The sequence below is a fragment of the Palaemon carinicauda genome, chromosome 12, assembly GCF_036898095.1.
Source record: "Palaemon carinicauda isolate YSFRI2023 chromosome 12, ASM3689809v2, whole genome shotgun sequence".
NCBI classification, from domain to species: domain Eukaryota; kingdom Metazoa; phylum Arthropoda; class Malacostraca; order Decapoda; family Palaemonidae; genus Palaemon; species Palaemon carinicauda.
In genome coordinates, this window is record NC_090736.1 from 11,396,578 (window position 1) to 11,422,040 (window position 25,463).

General features: G+C 40.1%; 1 protein-coding gene across 6 annotated transcripts in view; it reads right to left on the minus strand.

Moving 5' to 3' along the window:
• LOC137651220 (metal cation symporter ZIP14-like) overlaps positions 1-25,463 on the minus strand; it is a 96,972-nt gene that overhangs the window by 22,268 nt on the left and 49,241 nt on the right. For all 6 annotated transcript variants that reach the window (XM_068384409.1, XM_068384410.1, XM_068384411.1 and 3 more), the window contains exons 2-5: positions 24,592-24,792; positions 19,870-20,050; positions 7,594-7,759; positions 454-623 (exon numbers count right to left, since the gene is read on the minus strand). In XM_068384409.1, the coding sequence (XP_068240510.1) occupies positions 454-623; positions 7,594-7,759; positions 19,870-20,050; positions 24,592-24,773 (699 nt within the window). In that variant the 5' untranslated portion in view covers positions 24,774-24,792. The remainder of the gene's footprint in view (positions 1-453; positions 624-7,593; positions 7,760-19,869; positions 20,051-24,591; positions 24,793-25,463) is intronic.

A 25,463-nucleotide genomic window follows, 5' to 3' on the forward strand; every position in this document is an offset into this window, starting at 1 on the left:
CCAGCTCCATCTCTTTGTTGCTGTCTCACAGGATGTAGATACAGGAGAGGGGGTTCCCAGCCCCCTCGTCCCGTCCCTTTTAGTTGCCTCTTACGACACGCAGGGATAACGTTGGCGCTATTCTAATTTTTATATGCCCCAGCGGCCACAGGGGGCATATTTATTATTAATTATACTTTGCAGTAGTTTAAGCACACCACTGGTCAAATAACTATATTCTCATATGCCTGGCCTAAAAGGTTTGTTCTTAAATGTAATGGGAAAACTGGAGTTCAGTAAAGTGAAAGAAGTTTAATACATGCTTGTTTAGACACCATGACAACTGAGGAAAAGTAAAAAACAGGAAGATATGCATTGGGGGCTGAATTAGATAGTGCAAAAAAACTTTAGTACATCTGCTATCTCTAGGAATGGGTTTAACTTAGTACATTTAATTTGATTACATTTTCCTACCTGTGGGAGGAGGTGAAAGAGAGATGATGCAGCCAGAGAACCTGCAGCCAATCCAACGAGGACAGTCAAACACTTTTGATAGCAATTATGAGCCATCATTGGCATGACAGACACCCCAAGCAGTGAGCATCCTGAGATAACTGTCACACACAGTAATCCATAGCCCCATACTGAAAATTAACAAATACATAATAATTATTATGGCAAACTAAAAGAAATATATAATTCAATTTAAAATTATACAATACTTAAATTAAACAATCTCTTACTGTACATAATTTTTGAGCACCAACCATTATGCAAGTATAATCAAACTGTTAAGAGATGAGTGAATTTGTAAATACAGTCGTACAAATGTTAAGGCATTTACGGTTTCTTGTAATGTATGAAATAAGAAAACCTAGTCAAGATATTTCAAGCCAAAAGTATGAACATATTATCTCAAATATACAAAAGGAAAAAAAGGGTAAGCCCTAATTTTTCAAATTTTATAGCACTTAGCCCCATATGCTATACATTCACATTATGCTTAACTAGGAACTTTATACTGTAAGTTTACTTAATCTAAAAAATATTCCTGCAAGGAAGATAGAGGACAGAGTCAAAGGCAATTTATTTTACCATAACTTACAATATGTATACTGTATTATTGGTTTCAAGAATGTATAACTTATTTCTTGAGGATATTTGTCTAATGTAATATATTTATATTTAAAAGTCACCTGTCAACTGAAGCCTACAAAAATAGATTGCTTGCATTACTACTGAGCCCTTTCATTTCAAAGTTAAAACTCTAATTAACAAATACCAATGCACTAAGAAAATAATTTCATAATGAATTTTTGGGGTTAAAGTACTGTGTGTTTTCCAAATACTTTCCTGTTAAAGGCTAGATCAGGGAATCCAATATGACATAAATACCAAAGAAATATTGCCTCCCTTGCTCTAAGCCTGTGTATCAACGTGCAAGGCACAGATTCAGTGAATATAGGAGAGACCTAGCAAGTTCTCATTAGAACTTGCCACAGCAGCTCAGTAGCTGAAAGTTGTCGGCTATAAGTAACGTCATGCATGGCGTCAAAAGTGAACCATCACTTCAGTCCTTGCCATAGTACCTACGTCACAACAAACTCACAACGACCATTCAAATTCAAGTCGTCGAAGGAGACAATGCTTTTTTGTGATCATTACTTCAAGAACATCATTAAGATGAGTACCTGTGGTCAGGTATTTTTCTACCTTCATTGATTACTATCGATGTAAGCATGCTTGGCTAGTGCCGGTATCTGAGTAATTTGTTTGTTTATTTCTGCCCTCCAAACGCTTGTTGTTGTGTTTCCTATATTTCATAAGTAATCTTACTGTTTTAGACAATTTATCTCCTAGTAATGTTGATTCCCAGTGAATTTTGGTAATTTCATTCATTATCAACAAGTTCCAATTATTACATTGTTATGAATACAAATGGAGACTTATTTCGGGGATCAAAACCTTGGTCTGGCTCAATGTTTGTGAATCCCAACTACATGTTCATTACCTTATGAGTTACAACCTTGGTTAAGTTAGTATTGAAGCAGGCTTAGTCTGCTGTCTGCTCATCCAGCTATATCACAGCAATTTCTTTAAACATTTTAGACTCAATTCCCACATACATAACTGTGTTGCAATACTTAATATTGTAATGGGGGGAAGATATCCCATCTTTCAACAACTATGACCATGAGAAGAAGGTACAGATGAGAGTTATGATAGAATCATATATTATGTGAATCTTCCTATTTTAAGAAGGGGTCAGATCACTTTGGTTGCAGTTCTCTTAATCTTTGGTTTGATAAACTGAAGTTACTTGATACTGTATTGGGTTTTTGATGGACCTTACCTGTCTTACGTAAGTGAATATCTTAGATAAGTGGCTATTTGTGTTGTGAGCCTATCTCCTTTAGTTAGAGGTTTTTTAATTAAGTGTTGGGAGACTTCCTAACCACTGTCCAGAGTTCCATTACAAGAGGGTACATATGTAGAATTTTGAGTCACCAGGACTATTACTCATATAGAAAATGAGATTCCTTCCTATCGATAGCAGTCGTTACCCTCACCAAGTGTGGTTATGAGTTTGTATGTTGGTCAACAAACTACTACTAACTATTCACTAATTATCCTGCTGTGGCTCCCTTCGATCGCAATACTAAACACTATCTCAATGCTCCTCTGTTATGGCATGCAGCGCATTGGGCGAGTATTTTGGCGGATAAATTTTGTGACCGAACTACATACATATTACCCCAATGAGTGTCATTAACCAGGATGCATCCGTGTTTGATTTCATAACTCGCTAACCCGAATGGGACATGTGTTGTCAAGTGCATTGTAATTGTTCGGCTGATTAGGACAGAGCTTGGGGCATTGAAAATGTTACATTTATTTTGTGTGGATCAGAATACATATCCTGAGGCAGAACACCTATGAGACAACGCCAGTTTCTTCCTTTCTATGTGAAGGTCCAGCACTTTGCTGCAGTAGAGGGGCTTGAGTGTCCCAATGATGGGCTGGGCAATGGCGGAGGGGTAGTTTATCCACCCTGGCAGGCTCAACCATACCGCTAAGGCCAGTTCTGAGAGACCAGACCAAGACTGGACCCCTATAGGCCTTCTCCTTTATTTTAAGATAGGCAAAGGCTAGGAGAAGGAAAACTCCAAAATCAAACCAAACAAGACCCCAACGGCGGAGCTTCCCAGCACCGGCGGAAGAGGGCAATGCCTGTCGGGCAGGCAACAAGGCGGGCCTTGACATAACAAGAACCCGGCAGCCCGATGCAACCAACATCGGAGAAGCCGCCTGTCTCATATGTCTTGAGCCGCGGTGAAAATGATGTGGGCCAAGTGTGTGTGCGTGGCCGTTGCAAAGCCACGACCACCCAAAACAATATACCTAGCTACTGGCATTCTGTCGTTTCCTCCACCCTTCTTCATCTCTTTCTCACCATCATCATCATCACCACCACCAGCAAGTCCTGAGGCGACAGCACTGTGGGTGAAGGGGGCAGGCCTGGATAGCTGGAAGCCCTTAGCCCACGACTGCACTCAGGCGGCGAGTCTAAGATTCAGTCGCTCTCTGGTGACGGTGCCGTGACACCAGAGTTCGGCAGCTGGACTCGTGACTGGGCTGGCCTATTGAGGACACCGCAGCCCACCCCACATGGGGAGGCCCCTAGAAAAGGTGGGGTAAACATCGGACACGGCAAACCCGTCTGGTCAGCTCACCGCGGCTGGCGGACATCCCACTAATGCGGTCGAAATAACAAGAAAAAAATATTAACCTTAGGTGCGTGGAACATCCGCACCCTTCAAGACGTGACGAACACCAACCGCCCGGAACGACGTACAGCCCTCGTCTGCAAGGAGCTAGCCCGCTTCAATGTTGATGTGGCGGCTCTTAGCGAGACCAGACTACCCGAAGAGGGCAACATCAGGGAAGCTGGAACAGGCTACACCATCTTCTGGAAAGGCAAGGCCCTAGAGGAGCCTCGCATCCACGGTGTCGGCTTCGCCATCCGTTCCCAGCTAGTGCAGCAGCACAACCTCGCTCCCAAGGCCATCAGTGAGCGCCTGATGACTGTCCATCACGCGGGACAGACATCTCACCCTGATCTCTGTCTACGCCCCGACTATGACCTCAACCGATGATAACAAAGCTGCCTTCTACACCCAGCTCGACCGCACCATCCAGGCAGTGCCCGCCAATGACAAGCTCGTTGTGCTTGGCGACTTTAATGCCCGAGTAGGCAAAGACCATCGCCTGTGGGAGGGAATCATCGGCCGCCATGGCATTGGAAATTGCAACGCCAATGGCCAACTCCTACTGGGTCTGTGTGCAGAACACCAACTTGTGGTAACCAACACCATCTTCCAGTTACCAAAGCGACAAAAGACCACATGGAGACACCCACGGTCTAAACACTGGCACACCCTGGACTACGTCCTGACCAGAGCCAGAGACCGAGGAGACGTCCGCATCACCCGATCCATGCCCGGAGCGGACGACTGCTGGACGGACCACAGACTCCTCATCTCCCGACTCTCCGTGACGACCCTACGACCACCCAGAAGGGCACCTGACAGCGTACCACACCAACGCTTTGATTGTAGTAAGCTCCGCAACCCACAGGTGGCACAGAACTACAAGGAGGCCTGCGAACAATACCTCGCAGACCCTGTGGGTCAGGCCACTGTCGAGCACCACTGGACCACCCTCAGAAACGCCATGGCCCGTGCCGCGGAGGAAACACTAGGCTTCACCACCAAGAAACGGCAGGATTGGTTTGATGAGAATGATGCTACCATCTCTCTTCTCATTGAAACCAAACGACAAGCACGCCTGACTTTGGAAAACCAACCAACAGCAGCTAACAAATGTGCTCACAAGGTGGCTGAAGCTGGTTGCCAAAGAGGTATCCGTGAAGCCCAGAACACCTGGTGGCAAAGAAAAGCTGCAGAAATACAGAGTTTCGCTGACCAACGTGACCTGCGCAGCTTCTATGCAGCAACAAAAGAAATATTCGGTCCCACACAGTCATCAGTGGGCAGCCTGAAGGACGCGGATGGGGCCACGACCATCACCGACAGCGAGGGCATCCTGGCCAGGTGGAGGTCTCACTTTGAGAACCTCCTCAATGACCAAGCAGACACCCCAGACGATCTCCTGCGAATGACCCCGCAGCATCCCGTCCGTCACTGGATGGCACTACCACCCTCCATCCATGACTTCAACAAGGCCCTGCAGCGCATGAAGCCCGGCAAAGCCCCAGAGCCAGACAACATCCCGTTGGAGCTCCTCACTCACGGTGGCCCCGGCTTGAGGAACCGTTTGATGCTCCTTATACTGAAAATATGGGAGACCAAGACCCCCCCCAGTGACTTCCGCGATGCAAACATCACTACCATCTTCAAGAAGGGAGACAGGGAGAACGGTAACAACTACCGGGGAATATCACTACTAAGCATCGCGAGTAAGATTTTCGCTCGGATTCTCCTTGACCGCCTCCTTATTCTTGCAGAAGACGTCTTGCCAGAGTCCCAGTGCGGCTTTCGACCTTCCCGCGGGACCATAGACATGATCTTCTGTGCGCGACAACTACAAGAGAAGAGCCTCGAAAAAGGCCTTCGACAAAGTACCTCGACCTGCCATGTGGGCTGTCCTCAAAAGATATGGCTGCCCACCCGATTTTGTCAAGCTGGTGCGAGCCCTCCATGACGGAATGGTTGGGAGAGTCTGCCACCAGAACTCTCTTTCAGACCCATTCCCCATCAACGGCGGCCTGAAGCAGGGCTGTGTTCTGGCCCCGACGTGTTTCTCGCTATACACCGCAGCAATGCACAACGAGATTCCCCCAGACACACCCTCAGTCGACCTACGTTTCCGCATGGATGGAGGCGCTTTCAACCTCGCTAGACTCCGCGCCAGAACCAAGACCACCTTGTGTGCAGTGCGAGAACTGCAGTATGCTGACGACAATGCCACCCCAGGTCAGACGGCAGAGGACCTGCAGTCGTTAGCTGATACATACAACTCTGCCTACGAACACTTTGGGATGCAAGTCAACTCAGACAAAACCAAGACCCTCGTCCAACATCCACCAGGACTGATGCTCCCCAACTTCAATACCACAGTGAATGACCAACCGTTAGAACAGGTGGACCAGTTCTCCTACCTAGGGAGCATCCTAACATCAGCTCCCACAAGCAAAAAGGACGTGGAGAACAGGATCAGGGCAGCCCACTCCGCCTTTGGCCGACTCAACCGCCGCGTATTTAACAACCACGCACTGACAATGACCACCAAAATAATGGTGTTCAGGGCAGTAGTCCTCTCCACGCTCCTGTATGCATGTGAAACATGGACGCTATATAGTAACGATCTTAAAAACCTAGAACGCTTCCAACAAATGAAACTGAGGCAGATCTTGAAAATCCCCTGGGAGAGCCACACCACCAACATTGAAGTCTTAGAACGTGCCTCGCTGTCCAGCGTGGAGGCCACCATCATCCACCACCGCCTCCGCTGGATAGGACACGTGCATAGGATGGAGCCATCTAGGCTCCCAAAGAAAATATTCTACGGAGAACTGACCCAGGGCACCAGACCACGAGGAGCCCCGAAAATGCGCTATAAAGATCAACTAAAGCGCACCCTGGCTCTAACTGACATCGATCCTTCCTCATGGGAAGAAACAGCCAGGGACAGGAAAACCTGGAGGAGTACAGTACACCATGGCACCGTGGACTTCGAGGAGAGGAGGAGACAAAATGAGGAGGCTAGGAGGAGAAGAAGGAGAGAGAGATTAGAACAGCCCCGCCCACCACCTACCCTCCCTTATGAACACTGTCCGCGACTCTTCCACCATAGACTAGGACTTAACAGCCACATCAGGCATAAGCACCCACCCCATAGATAGGAGGCTGATGGCTAACGACAGAACCCAATACTCGGACACGAGTGGGCGCCGATGACGACGATGTGGGTGAAAGGAATTCCTTAGATCGTGGGTCTGCCAAGTCTTTACCCAGCAAGGATCTCAGAGATCGCTTTGGTCTTGGCATCCCAATTTCAGCAGTTAGGGTTTCTGAGATGGGGCCTAGTGAAACAGGCCCCTATCCATGTTGATTTTTGATCTGTGGATGACCTAGGCTCAAGCAAACTAGTCGAGAAAGAAACCCAGTGTCTAATGTTGCATCTCACACTTTTGTAGTCTTAAATTCCGCTTCCCCTATAATTTTTTCTCCTTTCACCTATCCAACGCTAATTGAGGAATTATGCTCTGCTAAGAAACAATAAAATATTATACGGTTTTTGCTGCTTAAAAAACAAAAATATAAACAAGAAAACAAATTAATTTATTTTTTAATGAAAGCCGCCCAGTTAATATCTAACCTACCTGGATTCAGTTATTAAATTTTCCTACTAGCTCTCAATTTTCAAGGATTGATAAAATGTTACTAAGTACAGTATAAGGATAAATAACCATCAACACCTTAGATTTTATACAAACATAATACGACAGTTATCTAAAAGTCCTAAGATAAAACTTGATAGGTATCACCCTGTTGAAAAACCTCCATTAAAAAAATTTTACTGCTAATTTACCTTCCGCTTGTGTTGGTTTTTTCCGTGCCGAACTTTCCTCTTCCTTTTCACAACTTTTGCTTCTTTGTGATTGATATAAATATACGGGCAAGAGAGACTGCAGGTCTTCCACACTTAAGTTTTCACTTAATCCTAAAACGTTGGGCAACTTATTGCTACCTGTACACTGAAAAGAGAATTATCAAAATTCAGATATTAATCATGGATACTTCAATCAATGATACGATAAAAAATACATCTCTACAGTACATTAGGGCAATTCTATGCAGAAACATAATAAAATTCTGATCATCAACTTCAAAACCTTTGACAAATATGCTCAATATGTACTGTAGTATTATACAGTATAAAAACTTTCTAAAGCTTAGTAAAATGTGCCAAGACTATGAGAATAACACAGATACTGTATATGGCAGCAAGCAAATATCACTTTAACTTTTATACCACAGTAAGTTGAAAAGCCTATACACTCTATAGTCCATTTCTTTTAGCGAGACAGATTTGCACCGACTCGCAGCAGTGCCCTTTTAGGTCGGAAAAGTTTCCTGATTGCTAATTGGTTAGAATTATCTTGTCCAACCAATCAGCAATCAGGAAACTTTTCCGAGCTAAAAGGGCACCGCTGCGAGTCGGTGCAAATATGCCTCGCTAAAAGAAATGGACTATAGTATGCATAAATACAAATTCCTTTGATAGCAACTACATTGTCTACATACAGTCTAATTTATCCTTTAACTTGAGATAAAGTACAATTAGTATCTTCTCTTAACACCTTTGAAACATAAATTAATCTGCGAAAAAAATCAAAGCACACAAGTATTCTTCATAACCTACTTATACTGTAGAGCTATGTAAAGGTTCAACTGCATTTTGAGACCTTTCCAGTTAAATTCAAATCCAATACTGTAGACTGTACTGTAACAATTGGAGAGCGAAACACAGACAGTAAGACACAAATTTTTTAATGTAGAAATTAGTTTCAAAATCCAAGGCCTTTCCAAAGTTAAATTGATAACAGCAATACATTAGTCACATAAGGAGCAATCAACAATTCAACACAACTTAGAGACCAATCTTATGTTTTTTGTAGAATACAGTACAGTACAGTATATACTTTTACCTTGCTGGAACCTGATATTTTTGGGTATTTGTAAGAATAAGCAATTCTAGAAAAAATATGTGTGAATTGGTTTAGAAGTGTTGTAATCACTGTTAAAAAGTTGTCATAATTATATCTTCAGAATTTATGGAGAAAATGATCAGTCATATGAAGTGCAATTAAGATTTTCCATGACTGAAAAACAAGTTACTGTATATATATGTAATTAAAACATTGATATATATGGTTTTATGAATTTATGGCTGGAGCAAAAAATGGTTAGAATAATAGGTACTAAGCTAGTTCCTCAAACAGTTAACATTGTACAGTATTTCATATGTAATCTTCCAAAAGTTTTGGCCTTTAAAGTACCTACCAAAGTACATAACTAGGTATTGCGAAGGCATCTTTTGTATGAAAACCCGACAAACAAAAGAATACCAAATTTATCACAAGTTATGATCATATAACTTTTTTGCCGTAACAAATTGTCATACCAAAAACAGAAATAATAAATTCAGCAAACTTGTCAATTCGTCTTATGATTAAGTATGGATTCAAGTAGAATGTACAATGCAAAAGAACATAATACTCTACTTTTCAAATTTTAATAAGATCAGGCATTCATTCAAGGGTTAGGTTAGGTGCAAGAGACAGAAGGAAGTGAACAGAAATAATTTCATGTCTTTCCCCATAGAGAGTAATAACAATGGTGATCATGATTCACATGACATTGTATTTCCAGTGTGCATTCTTGATATCATAAAAGTGAATATGGAAAGATATAGTTGATCTATTTCAGATAGAGTTAATCAACAGATTTCTCTGTATACTGTAATGATAAAAAAACTTATTTAGTGTTCAACATTTACCAAGGGAAAAGTTGTCAAGGACAATTTATATCAAAATACTTGGAATTTTATTTATTTGTATATCAATTTGTAGATTCTATAATGGATCTAATACTTATCCCAACTGTGATCACCAGTTGTATAGAATTATAATGATGATATTCATCTCCACAAAAGCCAGGCTTATGACTTCAAAGATAATTATTTTTTTCTTGTTCCGTTACATACAACTAATCTTCATTCAACAAAGTTAGAGTACACTTTTAAACTCTCGCTATAGATTCCCTTTTCAAAACAGCATATGACTATTCTTCAGGTACTGTATTTTATACCCATAGAAAACAGAACTTTTTTTTACTTTTAATCAAAAAGATACAGTATATACCTGGAGGTATTTAAAAAAAATATAGCAGAAACCATAATATAATGAGAAATCATCATCACTTGCATATCATTTACCATTCCCCTAAGCCTTTCATGGATTCTTGCATCTCTGACTTTCATAACATTCATTCAAATACTTCTACCAGTGTATAAAACCACACTTTAGTTATTTCTTTCTTCTGGCTACTAACACCTCCAAAAGTGGGTTCTTTTCACTAGTATGTCTGCCTCAATTCACTTTACATAACAAAACCATCTCAAAGCACCTTAGTTCATATTTCAATCACTTGTGATCTTTACCAACATCATCAAATCATTACAATTCCATTCTCTCAATCCTTTATAACTCTTCTTAGAAAATTCAAATAATTAAATTATCTTCCTACACATCCAATAAAACTTACATGCAGAGGACTAGGGTAAAAAAATTTCACATGCATGATACATCTCACTGTGCATTCAGTATTTTCCTTCCATGGACACTTAGTATTGCTTGTCTACCAACTATACAGTGATGTTCTCTGGGTCCAGATATGCATTTACAGTTTTCTAATTTTGCTTTTAAGCTTTTCACACAACCCTTTTATCATTAACACTTGATGCATAAACTCCGATACATAACCAGTTTCATTTTTACTACAAATAAGCCTAACTACAATTGCGACCTTACCTTGAGGTTAGGATGTGTTGTAATAGGGATTACTTGATATAAATACTGTACACAAACCTCTTTCTTCACCCATCACACTTTTAGTCCCTTCATCCTATATCAATTCAAATGCACGAAATGTTTTTGAAGAATATATTAAATAAACTATTGAACTACAATAAGAACACAGCAAAAATAAGCTTCATTAAGTTCACATAACTAACCTTTTTATAGAATTTTCATATAAAGCTTTCTTTTTTGGTAATTTTTTCTTATGAGGTTTCTATTAAAGATGTTACAGACAGAAAAGAAAAGGGGCAAATAGAAATTTCATCCTGATAGATATTCGGTGCATTAGGACATGCATATTTGTGACTGTTGCTTATACAATTTTCATTGAGAGGTGCACATACAGTACATTCAATTGTTTTGAGGACCATTAGGTATTTTCTTCTACTGTTCCACCATTAACAGAATGAATCGTTCATATCTGAAAGGCGTACATGAAAGTAAATATTAGTGCAGTACACTGCATGCACAGATCTCTTCCCCTCTGAATAATAATAAACAGAAATTCTCTTAAAATTGACATGCCACATTGCATCCTTCACCCTCTTCAATTGCCTATTAATCATCAATCATGTCTTACCTGTCATATAAAAGCCATTCTGAGATGAATAACAGTTTTCATAGCCAACATCAATTTTTTTTCCATTTCTTGTTCAGTGGAATTAGTTTAACTAAGTAATAGTGTATGAGGCTTAGATTCCATAAAGCCTGTGAAGACAATGAATAACAATGTTCTGAAAAGTGTAATGTTTGAGAGACAACTTGGTACTGTGGTAACTTTGGGTACTACAACTGCACTAGTTTTAGGATTTACTTGAATTAATAATGAACATATTTCAACTCTATCCATTGGCTTTGGCAGAAGGCCACTTCACAAATAAATTAATCTACTTGATTAATACAAATAAACCAACTGCAATCACATTTTAGTCACAAATATATCTTAATGAAGTATAAAGTACAGAAAAAAGTTGTCTCTTGTTTTCGGGTTAAATATAAAACTAGGGTGGAACTTAGAACCTTAGGTTGGCACTACTTTGAACACATATATTTCTGAAAACTGTATTCTCAAAACTTTTTGGACATTATTTGTCCTGAATAAACATTCCCTAATAAAAATTCAAAACGAAATTTTGAAGTAAAATCATCTTAACTCAAAATTCAGATCAGAAAATGGATTTAGCGTTTGAGGACGGCATGGTTACTTTTGACTTTTTACAATAACTTCTTTTTAGAACACATCACATACATACATCATTCAGGAGCATAAACAGTATTAACCAAAACACAGTACAGTACAGTGTTCTAGAAAGTCACAAACGAGCCCATTTAAAATGACTCTTGTTAGCAAGTAACAAGTAACATCTTTCCATTCTCCTATGAAAAGATTTGAAATTTGATACATATTGTCCTGCAGTGTATTTGACCAGAAGAATGTGATAGTTTATCATCAATTATTCTGTATTTTTCCTAAATACTATTTCAGTGAATAGAACAGCATTTAAGTTTAGCTACCTCATGCAGGAACTATAAAATGTTATTTTTATAATAAAATAAATTTTTGAATATACTTACCCGGTGATTATATAAGCTGCAACTCTGTTGCTCGACAGAAAACTCTACGTAAAAAATCCGCCAGCGATCGCTATGCAGGTAGGGGGTGTACTTCAACAGCGCCATCTGTCGTGCAGGTACTCAGTACTCAATGTAAACACAGAACTCAATTTTCTCCTCGGTCCACTGGGGCTCTATTGGGGAGGAAGGGAGGGTCCTTTAATATATAATCACCGGGTAAGTATATTCAAAAATTTATTTTATTATAAAAATAACATTTTTCAATATTAAACTTAGCCGGTGATTATATAAGCTGAATCACACCCAGGGGGGTGGGTAGAGACCAGCAATAATTGTTTACATTATTATGAGCTAAGGATTTTTTATTTCATTTTAGCAGTTATTCAAAATAACAAACATAAAATATATAAGTACCTGGTAAGGAAGTCGACTTAAACAATTACTCTGCCTTTTTAAGTACGTCTTCCTTACGGAGCCTCGCGATCCTCTTAGGATGCTGAGCGACCCCTAGGAGCTGAAGTATCAAGGGTTGCAACCCATACAACAGGACCTCATCAAAACCTCTAATCTAGGCGCTTCTCAAGAAATGACTTTGACCACCCGCCAAATCAAGTAGGATGCGAAAGGCTTCTTAGCCTTCCGGACAACCCAAAAACAATAATAAAACATTTCAAGAGAAAGATTAAAAAGGTTATGGAATTAGGGAATTGTAGTGGTTGAGCCCTCACCCACTACTGCACTCGTTGCTACGAATGGTCCCAGAGTGTAGCAGTTCTCGTAAAGAGACTGGACATTCTTAAGATAAAAAAGACGCGAACACTGACTTGCTTTTCCAATAGGTTGCGTCGATTATACTTTGCAGAGATCTATTTTGTTTAAAGGCCACGGAAGTTGCGACAGCTCTAACTTCGTGTGTCCTTACCTTCAGCAAAGCTTGGTCTTCCTCATTCAGATGGGAATGAGCTTCTCGTATTAACAGTCTGATAAAATAGGATAAAGCATTCTTTGACATAGGCAAAGATGGTTTCTTAACTGAACACCATAAAGCTTCAGACGGGCCTCGTAAAGTTTTAGTTCGTTTTAAATAGAACTTAAGAGCTCTTACAGGGCATAAGACTCTTTCTAGTTCATTTCCAACCATACGATAAGTTTGGAATATCGAACAATATTGGCCAAGGCCGAGAAGGCAGCTCGTTTTTGGTTAGAAAACCAAGTTGTAGAACATGTAGCCGTTTCGGATGAGAATCCGATGTTCTTGCTGAAGGCATGAATCTCACTGACTCTTTTAGCTGTGGCTAAGCATACCAGGAAAAGAGTCTTTAAGGTGAGATCTTTCAGGGAGGCTGATTGTAGCGGTTCGAACCTGTCTGACATAAGGAATCTTAGTACCACGTCTAAATTCCAACCAGGTGTAACCAAACGACGCTCCTTCGTGGTCTCAAAAGACTTAAGGAGGTCCTGTAGATCTTTATTGTTGGAAAGATCTAAGCCTCTGTGACGGAAGACTGATGCCAACATGCTTCTGTAACCCTTGATAGTGGGAGCTGAAAGAGATCTTTCTTTCCTCAGATATAAGAGGAAGTCAGCTATTTGAGTTACAGAGGTACTGGTCGAGGAAACGGATACTGACTTGCACCAGTTTCGGAAGATTTCCCACTTCGATTGGTAGACTCTAAGGGTGGATGTTCTCCTTGCTCTAGCAATCGCTCTGGCTGCCTCCTTCGAAAAGCCTCTAGCTCTCGAGAGTCTTTCGATAGTCTGAAGGCAGTCAGACGAAGAGCGTGGAGGCCTTGGTGTACCTTCTTTACGTGTGGCTGACGTAGAAGGTCCACCCTTAGGGGAAGTGTTCTGGGAACGTCTACTAGTCATCGAAGTACCTCGGTGAACCATTCTCTCGCGGGCCAGAGGGAAGCAACTAGCGTCAACCTTGTCCCTTCGTGAGAGGCGAACTTCTGCAGTACCTTGTTGACAATCTTGAACGGAGGGAATGCATATAGATCTAGATGTGACCAATCTAGGAGAAAGGCATCTATATGAACTGCTACTGGGTCCGGGATTGGTGAGCAAAATATTGGGAGCCTCTTGGTCATCGAGGTTGCGAAGAGATCTATGGTTGGCTGGCCTCAGGTGGCCCAAAGTCTCTTGCATACATCCTTGTGGAGGGTCCATTCTGTTGGAATTATTGTCCCTTCCGACTGAGACAATCTGCCATGACATTCAAGTTGCCTTGGATGAACCTCGTTACTAGTGATATGTCTAGACCTTTTGACTAGGTGAGGAGGTCCCTTGCGATCTCGTACAACGTCAGAGAGTAGGTCCCTCCTTGCTTGGAGATGTACGCCAAAGCCGTGGTGTTGTCCGAGTTCACCTCCACCACTTTGCCTTGAAGGAGAGACCTGAAGCTTTTCCAGGCCAGACGTACTGCCAGTAGCTCCTTGCAGTTGAAATGCATTGTCCTTTGACTCGAGTTCCATAATCCCGAGCATTCCCGACCGTCTAATGTCGCACCCCAGCCTACGTCCGATGCGTCCGAGAAGAGAACGTGGTTGGGAGTCTGAACAGTCAGGGGAAGACCCTCTCTTAGGTTGATATAGTCCTTTCACCAAGTCAGACAAGACTTTATCTTTTCGGAAACCGGGATCGAGACCGCTTCTAGCGTCTTGTCCTTTTCCAGTGAAAAGCTAGATGGTATAGAAGAGGACGGAGGTGTAGTCTTCCTAGTGACACAAATTGATCCACGGATGACAGCGTCCCTACCAGACTCATCCACAGCCTGACTGAGCAGCGTTCCTTCTTCAGCATCTACTGGATGGATAGCAGGGCTGGGGGCTGATCGTCTTGTTCAGCAACGTCCTCATCAGAGGGTTCCTCATCCGAAACTGATGAGGAAACGGCAACGGAGTGGGCAACGTCTGACTCGCTGAATCCCGTCGCACTGGTGGATGCGTGACGGAGCCGGACGCAATATCATGGGACTGCTGCACAGTCTGTGAACTGTCAACAACCATGGGTGCGCGAGGAAGTACAGCGTCAACCCGAAACTGTCTAGACCGTCTGGGTTGTGCAGTCAACACCCTACCGGGTTGCTGAGGTTGACGCACTGCATCACAACAAGTCACCTCTGCTGGTTGTTGAACGTCCTGAACGTCAACAACCACCTCCGAGCGTCGCTTAACGTCAACGTGCGGCTGGCAACCCACACTGGGTCGCATCGGTGGAGGAACCAGCTCAACTGGCAGACGCGAGTAGGTTACCTCAGCGTCAACAGGGCGCACAACCGACCGGTTTGTTGGCCAGAAGGAGGAACCACTTCAACTGGCGGACGCGAGTAGGTTACCTCAGCGTCAACAGGGCGCACAACCGACCGGTTGGAAGGTTGTTGGCCAGAAGGTTCTTCTCCGCATTTAAGTCCTCTATCAAGGACGCAAGCTTGGACTGCATGTCTTGCAGAAAAGCCCATTTAGGGTCTACGGGAGCAGGTGTGGCAACAGACGGGGTTAGCGACTGAGGCGGAACCGTTTACCATCCCTGAAAGCCTTGTTATGTGTGACATAATAGTACAGAAAAACTGCAAAGGCTCGACAAAAGCTGAGAAGTTGACCTGTAAACAACTTGGAGCGTCTCCTGGCTAGGCGCCAGGGAGAGTCTACCAGAATTGAGAAGTCTATCTGGGCAGAGGCATGAACTCCCAAGCCGAGAACTTCTCTCGTGTCATATCAGACTCTCGCTCTATAAACCAGTTTAAAAGAAGGGAAATCAAAGGCTGTATCCCCCAAACTCCTCCTGGTGAAAAAACCAGTCGCCTAGCCAACGTAACGCTCTCTAGGAGAGCAAGAGAGCACTAGCTTAAAAACAACGGCTTCGAAGTAGCTAGGCCTAGTGTAAGTTCTGACGTTTAGGCGAACGAGGAGCAGCAGTTACAAGATCCGGACGAAGATCCTTAAAAAAAATCATCATGATTTAATTAAAGTCCTTAGGAGGCTAAGCAGCTTAAGGCTCCTCTCCATCTGACAGAGTCCTCAAGGGAATATCAGTAGGAGGGAGAACAGAAACTTCCTCATCTACAGGAACCTTGTCCGATAAAAGCTGAGTCTCTCACTGGTGCATTAGTAGCGGACCAGAACGCAACGTCATGTAACTGCTTGACAGTCTGTGAACTGTCAACAACTGAACTGTCAACCACAACAGGTGCGTGAGGACGTACAGCGTCCACTCGAAACTGCTTTGACTGTCTAGACTGAGCAGTCAAAACAACTCTAGAATGCGGAGGTTGACGCACCGCGTCAAAACAAAACAACTTAGACTGTTGTTGTACCTCGCGAACGTCAACGGAAGGTTCCGTGCGTCGCTGAACGTCAACATGCGGCTGGCAGGGTACACTGGAATGCATGGGTGGCGGGACTCTCTCAACTGGAGTGTGGCAGAAGGTCGCCTCAGCGTCCACAGAACGCACAACCGTGGTTGGTTGTAGGCTAGAGGTTGGTGCAGTGTCAACCTTCTCCGCACGAAAGTCCTGCATCAATGACGTTAACTGAGACTGCATGGTCTGCAGCAAAGACCACTTAGGGTCTACAGGAGCAGGTGCGGCAACAGACGGTGTGACTGCCTGATGCGGTACCGCTTTGCCTCTCTTAGGAGGTGAGCAGTCGTCGGAAGACTGCAGCGAGTCCAAACTGACCCAGTGGCTACAACTGGGCCGTTGGACTTGCGCGGAAGGGACCGACTTGCGCTTAATAAGCCGCGAGACCTTGGTCCATGGTTTCTTACGAGAAACCTCTTCCGCAGACGAGGAATAAATGGGCTCTCTCGTCTTTGTGTGGGTGGGGCGATCTTGGGTAGATACGCCCGAAACCACGGAGGGAAACGTCTGTTCGTTGATCAAGGCCTCTCGAACCCATAAGTCGTTCGACATTACTTCTCCCCTGGGCTTGGGAGCATGCAAGAGGTCCCGGACTAGGTGAACGACAGGCACAAACAGACGAACCCTCGGACGCAACACTGTAACACTTTGCGCATATCACTTTATCGATTTTCTGTTTTGCACTTATTTCACTGAAATCGAATACTTTTACTGATTTCTACCTGAAACACGTAATTCTACCCTTCATTAAAAGGTAGTACTGTACAGTAATTGCGAAATCAGTCGTATAATGCAGCTCATTAATACCAGCAAAAAACAGAAAACATATATTAAGATAAAAAATTCAGTGGCTGGGAAAGAGACTAAACACTAGTTCATATAAACTACGTTTTCAATCTCTCACCGCACATAGCCTGGGGACGAGAATAAAAACCTAAAAACGTTTTACCTTCCTCCCCGTACAGAGACTAGGGACGAGAGTAACACGAGAACAACGTTACCCGCTTGAACGGAACGTTTTCTCTCCTCTCTCTCCCTCCGTCTCTATCTCTCTCTCTCTTTCTCTCTTGATTTCGCACCTAAGAGAAGAGCCCAATTATATATCGTCAAAAAAACATGTTATTTGACTAAAGGAAAAAACTGAAAGGTTTTCCAAATAAAAAGTTCCTTTAAATTAGAATTTAAAACATTTAAGCTAAGAAAGAATGAACAAAACGTCAGAATCGATTTACTCTTACTGCAAAGTGAAACCGTGATACACTCTCTCTCTATCGTAACGATAGAGCGCATGTTGAACGTCCTGAACGTCAACTGCGTAGCATAAAAAACTAAACGTTAGTTCATCTTTGAAAACAGTACGAAGACTATCAAAGAAATTCTTTCATAAAACATTACATTTAAAAAGTTTTAAATTCTTAAAAGGCTAAATACGATATAACGGGCTCAACGTTGATTAACTTCGGTTCCAAGTTAGGACCGCCTACTATCAGGAAAGGTCGCATATAAACAAAACATTAAAATTTATTTTTATATGTTTATAATAAATGGAAAGTTAATCGAAGAGGCCTAATAAAGGCGGAGAGATATAAAATATATAGATCTATAACGTGATAAGAAAAATTACTAAAAACCTAAACACACTTCCGTCTAAGGGAAGGGTCGGCCATTTAAAAGTGAAAGAAAGTCCATACTCTCTTTGTCACCATAATTAAATCTATCCAAAACGAGTTCAAGTTTTGAGATGAAGATAAAACACCTGCATAGCGAAAGCTCAAAACTAGAATAGTGTACTTCACCAAATAGTTGTGAAAACAAATCCAGTTAGTAACAGCGAATTAGTAGGTCTTGCCGGTAGCCCGACAGAGAGAAAATTGAGTTCTGTGTTTACATTGAGTACTGAGTACCTGCACGACAGATGGCGCTGTTGAAGTACACCCCCTACCTGCATAGTGATCGCTGGCGGATTTTTTACGTAGAGTTTTCTGTCGAGCAACAGAGTTGCAGCTTATATAATCACCGGCTAAGTTTAATATTGAAAAATTGAGTTCTTAAAAAGGCAAGGGTAAGCACTGCACAATAAAATGTAAATCACACCACAATTGCTGGTTTGCGAACTTAAACAGAGAAACGTTAATGCTATCAATAAGTCAATTCCACTTTTCATGAATCAACAAATCCTATTTTAATTAAACCAACATGTCACCTTATGCAGGAAATTTGCTGAGAAAGACAAAGAAATTAAATCCAAATAGAAAAATACAAACAATTACATACTAAGAAAAATGAATTGTTCAATACTCTGCTTTCACTAGTTACATCTAATCTGATGTATGGATTCCAAATTGAATAATATTCCAATATAAATATTTGCATGCAATACATTCATTATAAAAGATTAGAAGCTAAGTATCACAAAGAAACTCTCGATAACTAGTAACAAAGAAAGTAAGATTTCAGTATAATCATACAAGAGAACTTTAAAATCATGGATTCAATTTGCATGACATACATAAACAAGGGAGTTATGATGTGTACAGCACACTATTCCTAAATATCAGCAGATCAATGTTTCAATGAACAATCCTGCTAATAAAACTGCAACCAAAATTCATGTTCAACTTGAACAATGTACACATAATTGAACACTGAAATTTATGCACAATGAACTTAATGCCAGACTTCATACGTTGGTAAAAGTATAACATTCAATGATGACTGGATTATCAATTCTATGCTCCTCAAAGGGGCGTTATTTTTCTTTGTCCGAGTACAGTACATGAATAAATGGATTCTTCAATTCTATAAGGTAGTTAATACTGTATAAAGGAACACTAAAATATATTACCCTCACTAACAAAATTCGAAAAGTATTCATAAAACAAGTCATTTACACATTATAAAGAATAATAATCAACGAAATTTGAGAGATTTATGGTAATTATATATGAAATTGACCTAATTAGATATGTAGTTTTCATGATGATGCCTATGCAAGGATTGACAATCTACAGTAATGGATGGTACTGCATTTTGTATACAATAATACTAAAATGTGAAGTCTTTCAGCCTAATACAACTATAGTACTGCACTAGATAGAAAGATGTTTGAAAAGAGACCAATGCAAAAATTGTTTCTTAAAAACCCAAGCCAAACACACATGACTTGGAGACAAGATGACGAAAAGTAAAATACTCCTGGCTTTAAACCCTAAAAATCTGTTAAAAAAAAAATAAAGCGGTTATGATGTCAAAATGGAATCTTAAACAGAGATATCAGCCTTATACTTACCAACTCTATGGCATTACATTGCGCTTGTGACAATGCCTTATTTTTATTGCAGTCAGTTAATATTGAAACTGGTAATTTCTCATCTATTGGGCCACAATCCTTTTTTCCTGTCGTGCAGTCCACTAGACTTTGGAAATCTGCTAGTGTAAAATTTATTTTGTTCGATGAAAACCCATACCATCTGTAAAGAAAAGATGTATTTGAAAATATACATAAATGAATGTAATGAAAGTTGAAAGTGAGTTCAAGCATTATAAAGTTACTGTATGAGAATAACTGGAAGGTAGGAAGACTGAATGATAAAAGCTGGTAGACTGTAGGTAATCATAAACATATTAAGATCATTCCAAGATTTATAGGTAGTACGTTGGCCAAGCAACCAGCCACCCTGTGAGATAATACCGCTAAGAAAGTTATTGGGTCCTTGATTAGCCAAATGTACTACACTGGATCCTTCTCTTTGGTTATAGCTCATCTTTCCTTTGCCTACACATACACTGAATAGTCTGGCTTATTCTTTTGACAATCTCCTCTTTCCTCATACACCTAACTACATATAGATTACCAAACAATTCTTCTTCACCCAAGGGATTAACTACTGCAGTGTAATTGTTCAGTGGCTACTTTCCTCTTGGTAAGGGTAGAAGAGACTCTTTAGCTATGGTAAGCAGCTCTTCTAGAAGGTCACTCCAAAATCAAACCATTGTTCTCAAGTTTTGGGTAGTGTCATACCCTCTGTACCATGGTCTTGCACATCTTGAGGTAGATTTACAAGTGAAAATGGATAAAATAACAATAGACTATGGAATAATCATAAAAGAGTATGAGGGAGGAGTCAATGCTATCCACATAGATGAAGAGAAAATAGTAACACCCTGCAGAGTAACAGATTAGATTACATACACAGATCACAATGCCATGATAATTGAAATGAACTGACAAACGATAAATAAGCACAGTAATCGGAAGAGAAGAATTGAGGATGTTAAAAGATTTCAAGATGAGATTGAAGCTCCAGGTCTATTAAAAGTCATCAAAAGGATGGGGGACGATAACAGAAAGGTATAAAATATGAAAATAATAACATTATTATTATTATTATTATTATAAGCTAAGCTATAACCCTAGTTGGAAAAGCAAGATGTTATAAGCGCAAGGGCTCCAACAGGGAAAAATAGCCCAGTGAGGAAAGGAAACTAAAAGGAAAATATAAAGAACTGATTGAAGGAAAATAATTTAGAAAATAGACGACTCTATGAAGCTAAAGCAAAACTGATAGAGAAGTACGTAATAAAAAAAAAGGCTAGAAAAATGCAATGATAATGCAAACAACAGATGAAGTAAAATGGAGTTGAAAAAAATAATAGATTGACATAAGACATATACTATGATTGCCATCAGAGATAAAGATTGGGTACCAATAAAAAATGTTGAGGATATTAAAAAGATTTAATCCATTACATGTTAAAGTTGGAAATAGTTAATACATAAGTTGAGAAATAAATTAAAAATTAAATGAATTGACATTCAGATGGGTGATGGAATAAAGTAAACTAGAAAAGACCAAGTAAAGAAGACGACTCGACAAGAAATAGGTATAATGATAACATCCCTGAAAAAAAAAAGGAATACAAGAGACAAGAAATAAGCAATAAAATTATGAAAAGCATGGATAGCATGGGAGAAATAGTTATAGAAGAGAGAACAGATATACCAGATTATTATTATTACTTGCTAAGCAACAACCCTACTTGGAAAAACCAGATGCTCTAAGCCCAAGGGTTCCAATAGTGAAAATAGCCCAGTGAGGAAATGAAATAAGGAAAACTACAAGAAAAGTTTAAGTGTAATAATAGCATTAAAATAAATCTTCCCTATATAAATGAGATGAACTAGAAATATTATCAGTCGGCAAGTCTAAAGGGAGCAGATTATACATTGACAACAGAAGAGGACTGTTTATTACGTACACAGTAAGATATTTAATAAACTGATTAATGAAAATTAAAGATTAAATTAATGATAAGATTAGCAGATTTTAACGTTGAGGGATAGATGGTAAATCAACAGCAGATAACATAACACTGAATACTGTACTGTTATATAATAATTATGTAGGGACTTTAACATAATACTGTATATGGTTAGGGAATGCAGTAAAATATTTTGATATAGTATAACTGAAGGACTCTATTAAGGAATTGTGTAAGATGGTTGGAAAAGATGATGTCAAAGATGATATATAAATTAAACGAGAAAGGTAAAGCAATAGTTGAGAGTCCAGTCGGATATACAGAAGAAATCAAGATAGAAGGAAATATACAGGAGATAACTTTTGGCCCAAAATTATGCTCAATTGTTACAGTTAAAGTTAATACTATAAGTGAAGAAGACAAATACCCTGGGCAGAAACATCAGAAAAGAAGCCCTCATATATGTAGGTGATATACTGTTCCTTAGTAATAACAGATATAAAGTAGAAAAAACCATAAGTGGTGTTCGTAATAAGACGCAGAAAAGAAGTTAGAAAGATTATAAATGGAAGGATAGACACAGTTAAGGGATATAAATACTTAGGTGAACAGTACTCAGAAAAGGTTTGTTGTGCCCTGATTGGTTACGTCTGCCTGGTATTTGCCAGACGAAAATTCGAGTCCTGCTCAGACTCCTTAGTTCCTTTAGTGTCTGCAACCTTACCATCCTTGTAAGCTAAGGAGGGGGGGGGGGTTTCAGGGGATCCTATAGGTCTATCTGCTGAGTCATCAGCAGCCATTTCCTGGCACTTCTTGGTGCTAGCTTAGGTGGAGAGGGGGCTTGGGTGCTAATCACATGTGATATATGGTCAGTCTCTAGGGCATTGTCCTGCTCGATAGGGCAATGGCATTGTCCTGCTCGATAGGGCAATGGCATCGTCCTGCTCGATAGGGCAATGGCATTGTCCTGCTCGATAGGGCAATGGCATTGTCCTGCTCGATAGGGCAAAGGCACTGTCCCTTGCCTCTGCCATTCATGAGCAGCCTTTAAACCTTTTAAAGGGAAACCATGGTCTTACCATAAGAAAAAGAAGCAAACATAGAATCATGATGCAAGAACTTAGGAAGTATGGAGACTGTAACATAGTAAGAAATTTGGCACTGCTTGTGAGAATGAAGATTTATGAAACAGTGGTAGTGCCTAAAATGTTTGCAAATATTGAGAAGTTGAGTGCAATAAAGGGAAAAACAATTAAAGAACTAAAGGGTCTACGGTACAAGATTATAAAAGGAATGTTTGAACAAGTTGCAACTACGCCTTATTGTGGATTAATAGTGGAATCAAGATTATTATTATTATTATTATTATTATTATTAGCTAAGCTACAACCCAAGTTGGAAAAGCAAGATTCTATAAGCCCGAGGGCTCTAATTGGGAAAAATAGCCCAGCGAGGAAAGGAAATGAAAAAAATAAATGAACGATATGAGAAAAAAATAACAATAAAATATTTTAAAAACAGTAACATCAAAACAGATATCCCATATATAAATCATAAAAAGACTTATGTTAGCCTGTTCGACATAAAAACATTTGCTACAACTTTGAACTTTTGGGCAATTTGAGAATATAATTGAGTATAGAAAGGTACTGCAGTTCCATAACAACATTACGTCATATGATGAACGGTTAGTTAAATAGTGGAAGACTAAATTATGGAACCATATGGAGAATGTTGGGGAAAAAATATTTTATAAATAAGCACAAAAATAATATTGAAATTGAAGAGGTTAGATAGTATAAAACGCAAGAACTCAAGAAAGAAATACAATGCAGTGGCAAATTAAATTAAAAGAAAACGAGAAAAAAATAAAGCAGAAATGACCAAGTTGAGGTTTGTAAATGGTAATGTAAGAAAAGATTACATAAGTGTACCTAACTCGGGAAACTGTCATAGTAATGAAGACAACGTTGAATATGATAGACTTGAAAAAGAAACATTAAACCTATACACCAATTCCTTAATATCGCAAGAGGGTCTGCCCCTCTCTGTTATTCTTCTCCTGTACTTCTCTTTCTCCCTATTTCCTTAATCTTTCCCATCCCGAGTACCTGCCTTTGAGCTATAAACTGGATTGTATCCAGGGGTACTCTTCCTTTCCCCATATTCCCCATTCCCTATTCTTATTATTGTTGTTGAAAAAGAATTATAGAAACAGGAACGAAAATTATAGGCTTTGTGAGCTATGCAGAGTAGCAAATGATACAACAGAGCATTTGTTTAGCTGTAGAGAATTAAGATAAATTAGAATGTATAGAATTAAGGAAATTAGAAACGCCAACCAAAGAAGTTGCCTGATACATTAGACTGCATATAGAAGTTAGAAATAAAAGTATACAAGTTGTACTGTTTGAGTAGGAAGGAAGTAAATAATAATACTTAAACTTTCTGCTTATAGTGTACCAACAATCAGTGTAATTAGAAAAGCAAGATGCTATAAGCCCAAAGGACTCCAATTGGGAAAAATAGCCCAGTGAGGAAAAGAAATAAATAAACGATATGAGAAAAACTTAACAATGTTTTAAAAGCAGTAACAACATCAAAACAGATATGTCATATATAAGCTATAAAAAAGACTTAGGTCAGCCTGTTCAACATAAAAAAAAAACATTTGCTGCAACTTTGAACTTGAAGTTCTACTGATTCAACTACCCGATTAGGAAGATCATTCCACAGCTTGGTTACTTACAGAAAGGTGGTGAAGTCTGTCAAATCCTGGGGCTGCTCTCCCCATTCTTCACTCCAGTAGGGGATCTGATCAGTATCTACAGAGGAAGAAGATGAAGGAGAGGCGGAAACATGGCCCACCAGGCAAAAGAGTGGTCCCAACACGGCCGAGAACAATAGCACGCTCAGATTTCCGATGTGCATCTTGTTCAATTGTTCCCGTCTGGAAGGGAAGAAAATGAGCATTGTAATTTACGAACGGTAATCAAAGCTTACAATTTATATACCTTGAGCATAATCTTATTACTGAGGTAATCTAAGTGTAAAGTTACAGTTTGCACTCATCAAATAGATAAGAAAAGTTTACGGTTATCAAGATAGAAGGATACTAATCTGTAACCATTAAAATAAAAACTATTACTCCAATGAAAAAATTTTGTGTATCTCTGTTCACGTTCTTCCTTCTATATGCACAAGCAGTGCATATCACGTGGTGTATTGTAAGCATTACTAACGGATCTTACCAGCGACCCTGAAGGGTCCCCGATGCATCCACTTTTTAGCCTTTTACTTCCATCTCGCCGATTTACTTATTCACGCGCGCGCGAGCAAACACTCATATATATATATATATATATATATATATATATATAAATTTATATGTATACTTCGTAGTGGAAATGTCGGATTTTTTCCATTTGCTCATCTGTGTACAATGACTTCCTAAGCCCCACCGCCGTGTCATTTTGCTAAAATCTATAAATCAAAATCTCTCTCTCTCTCTCTCTCTCTCTCTCTCTCTCTCTCTCTCTCTCTCTCTCTCTCTCTCTCTCTCTATATATATATATATATATATATATATATATATATATATGTGTGTGTATATATATATAC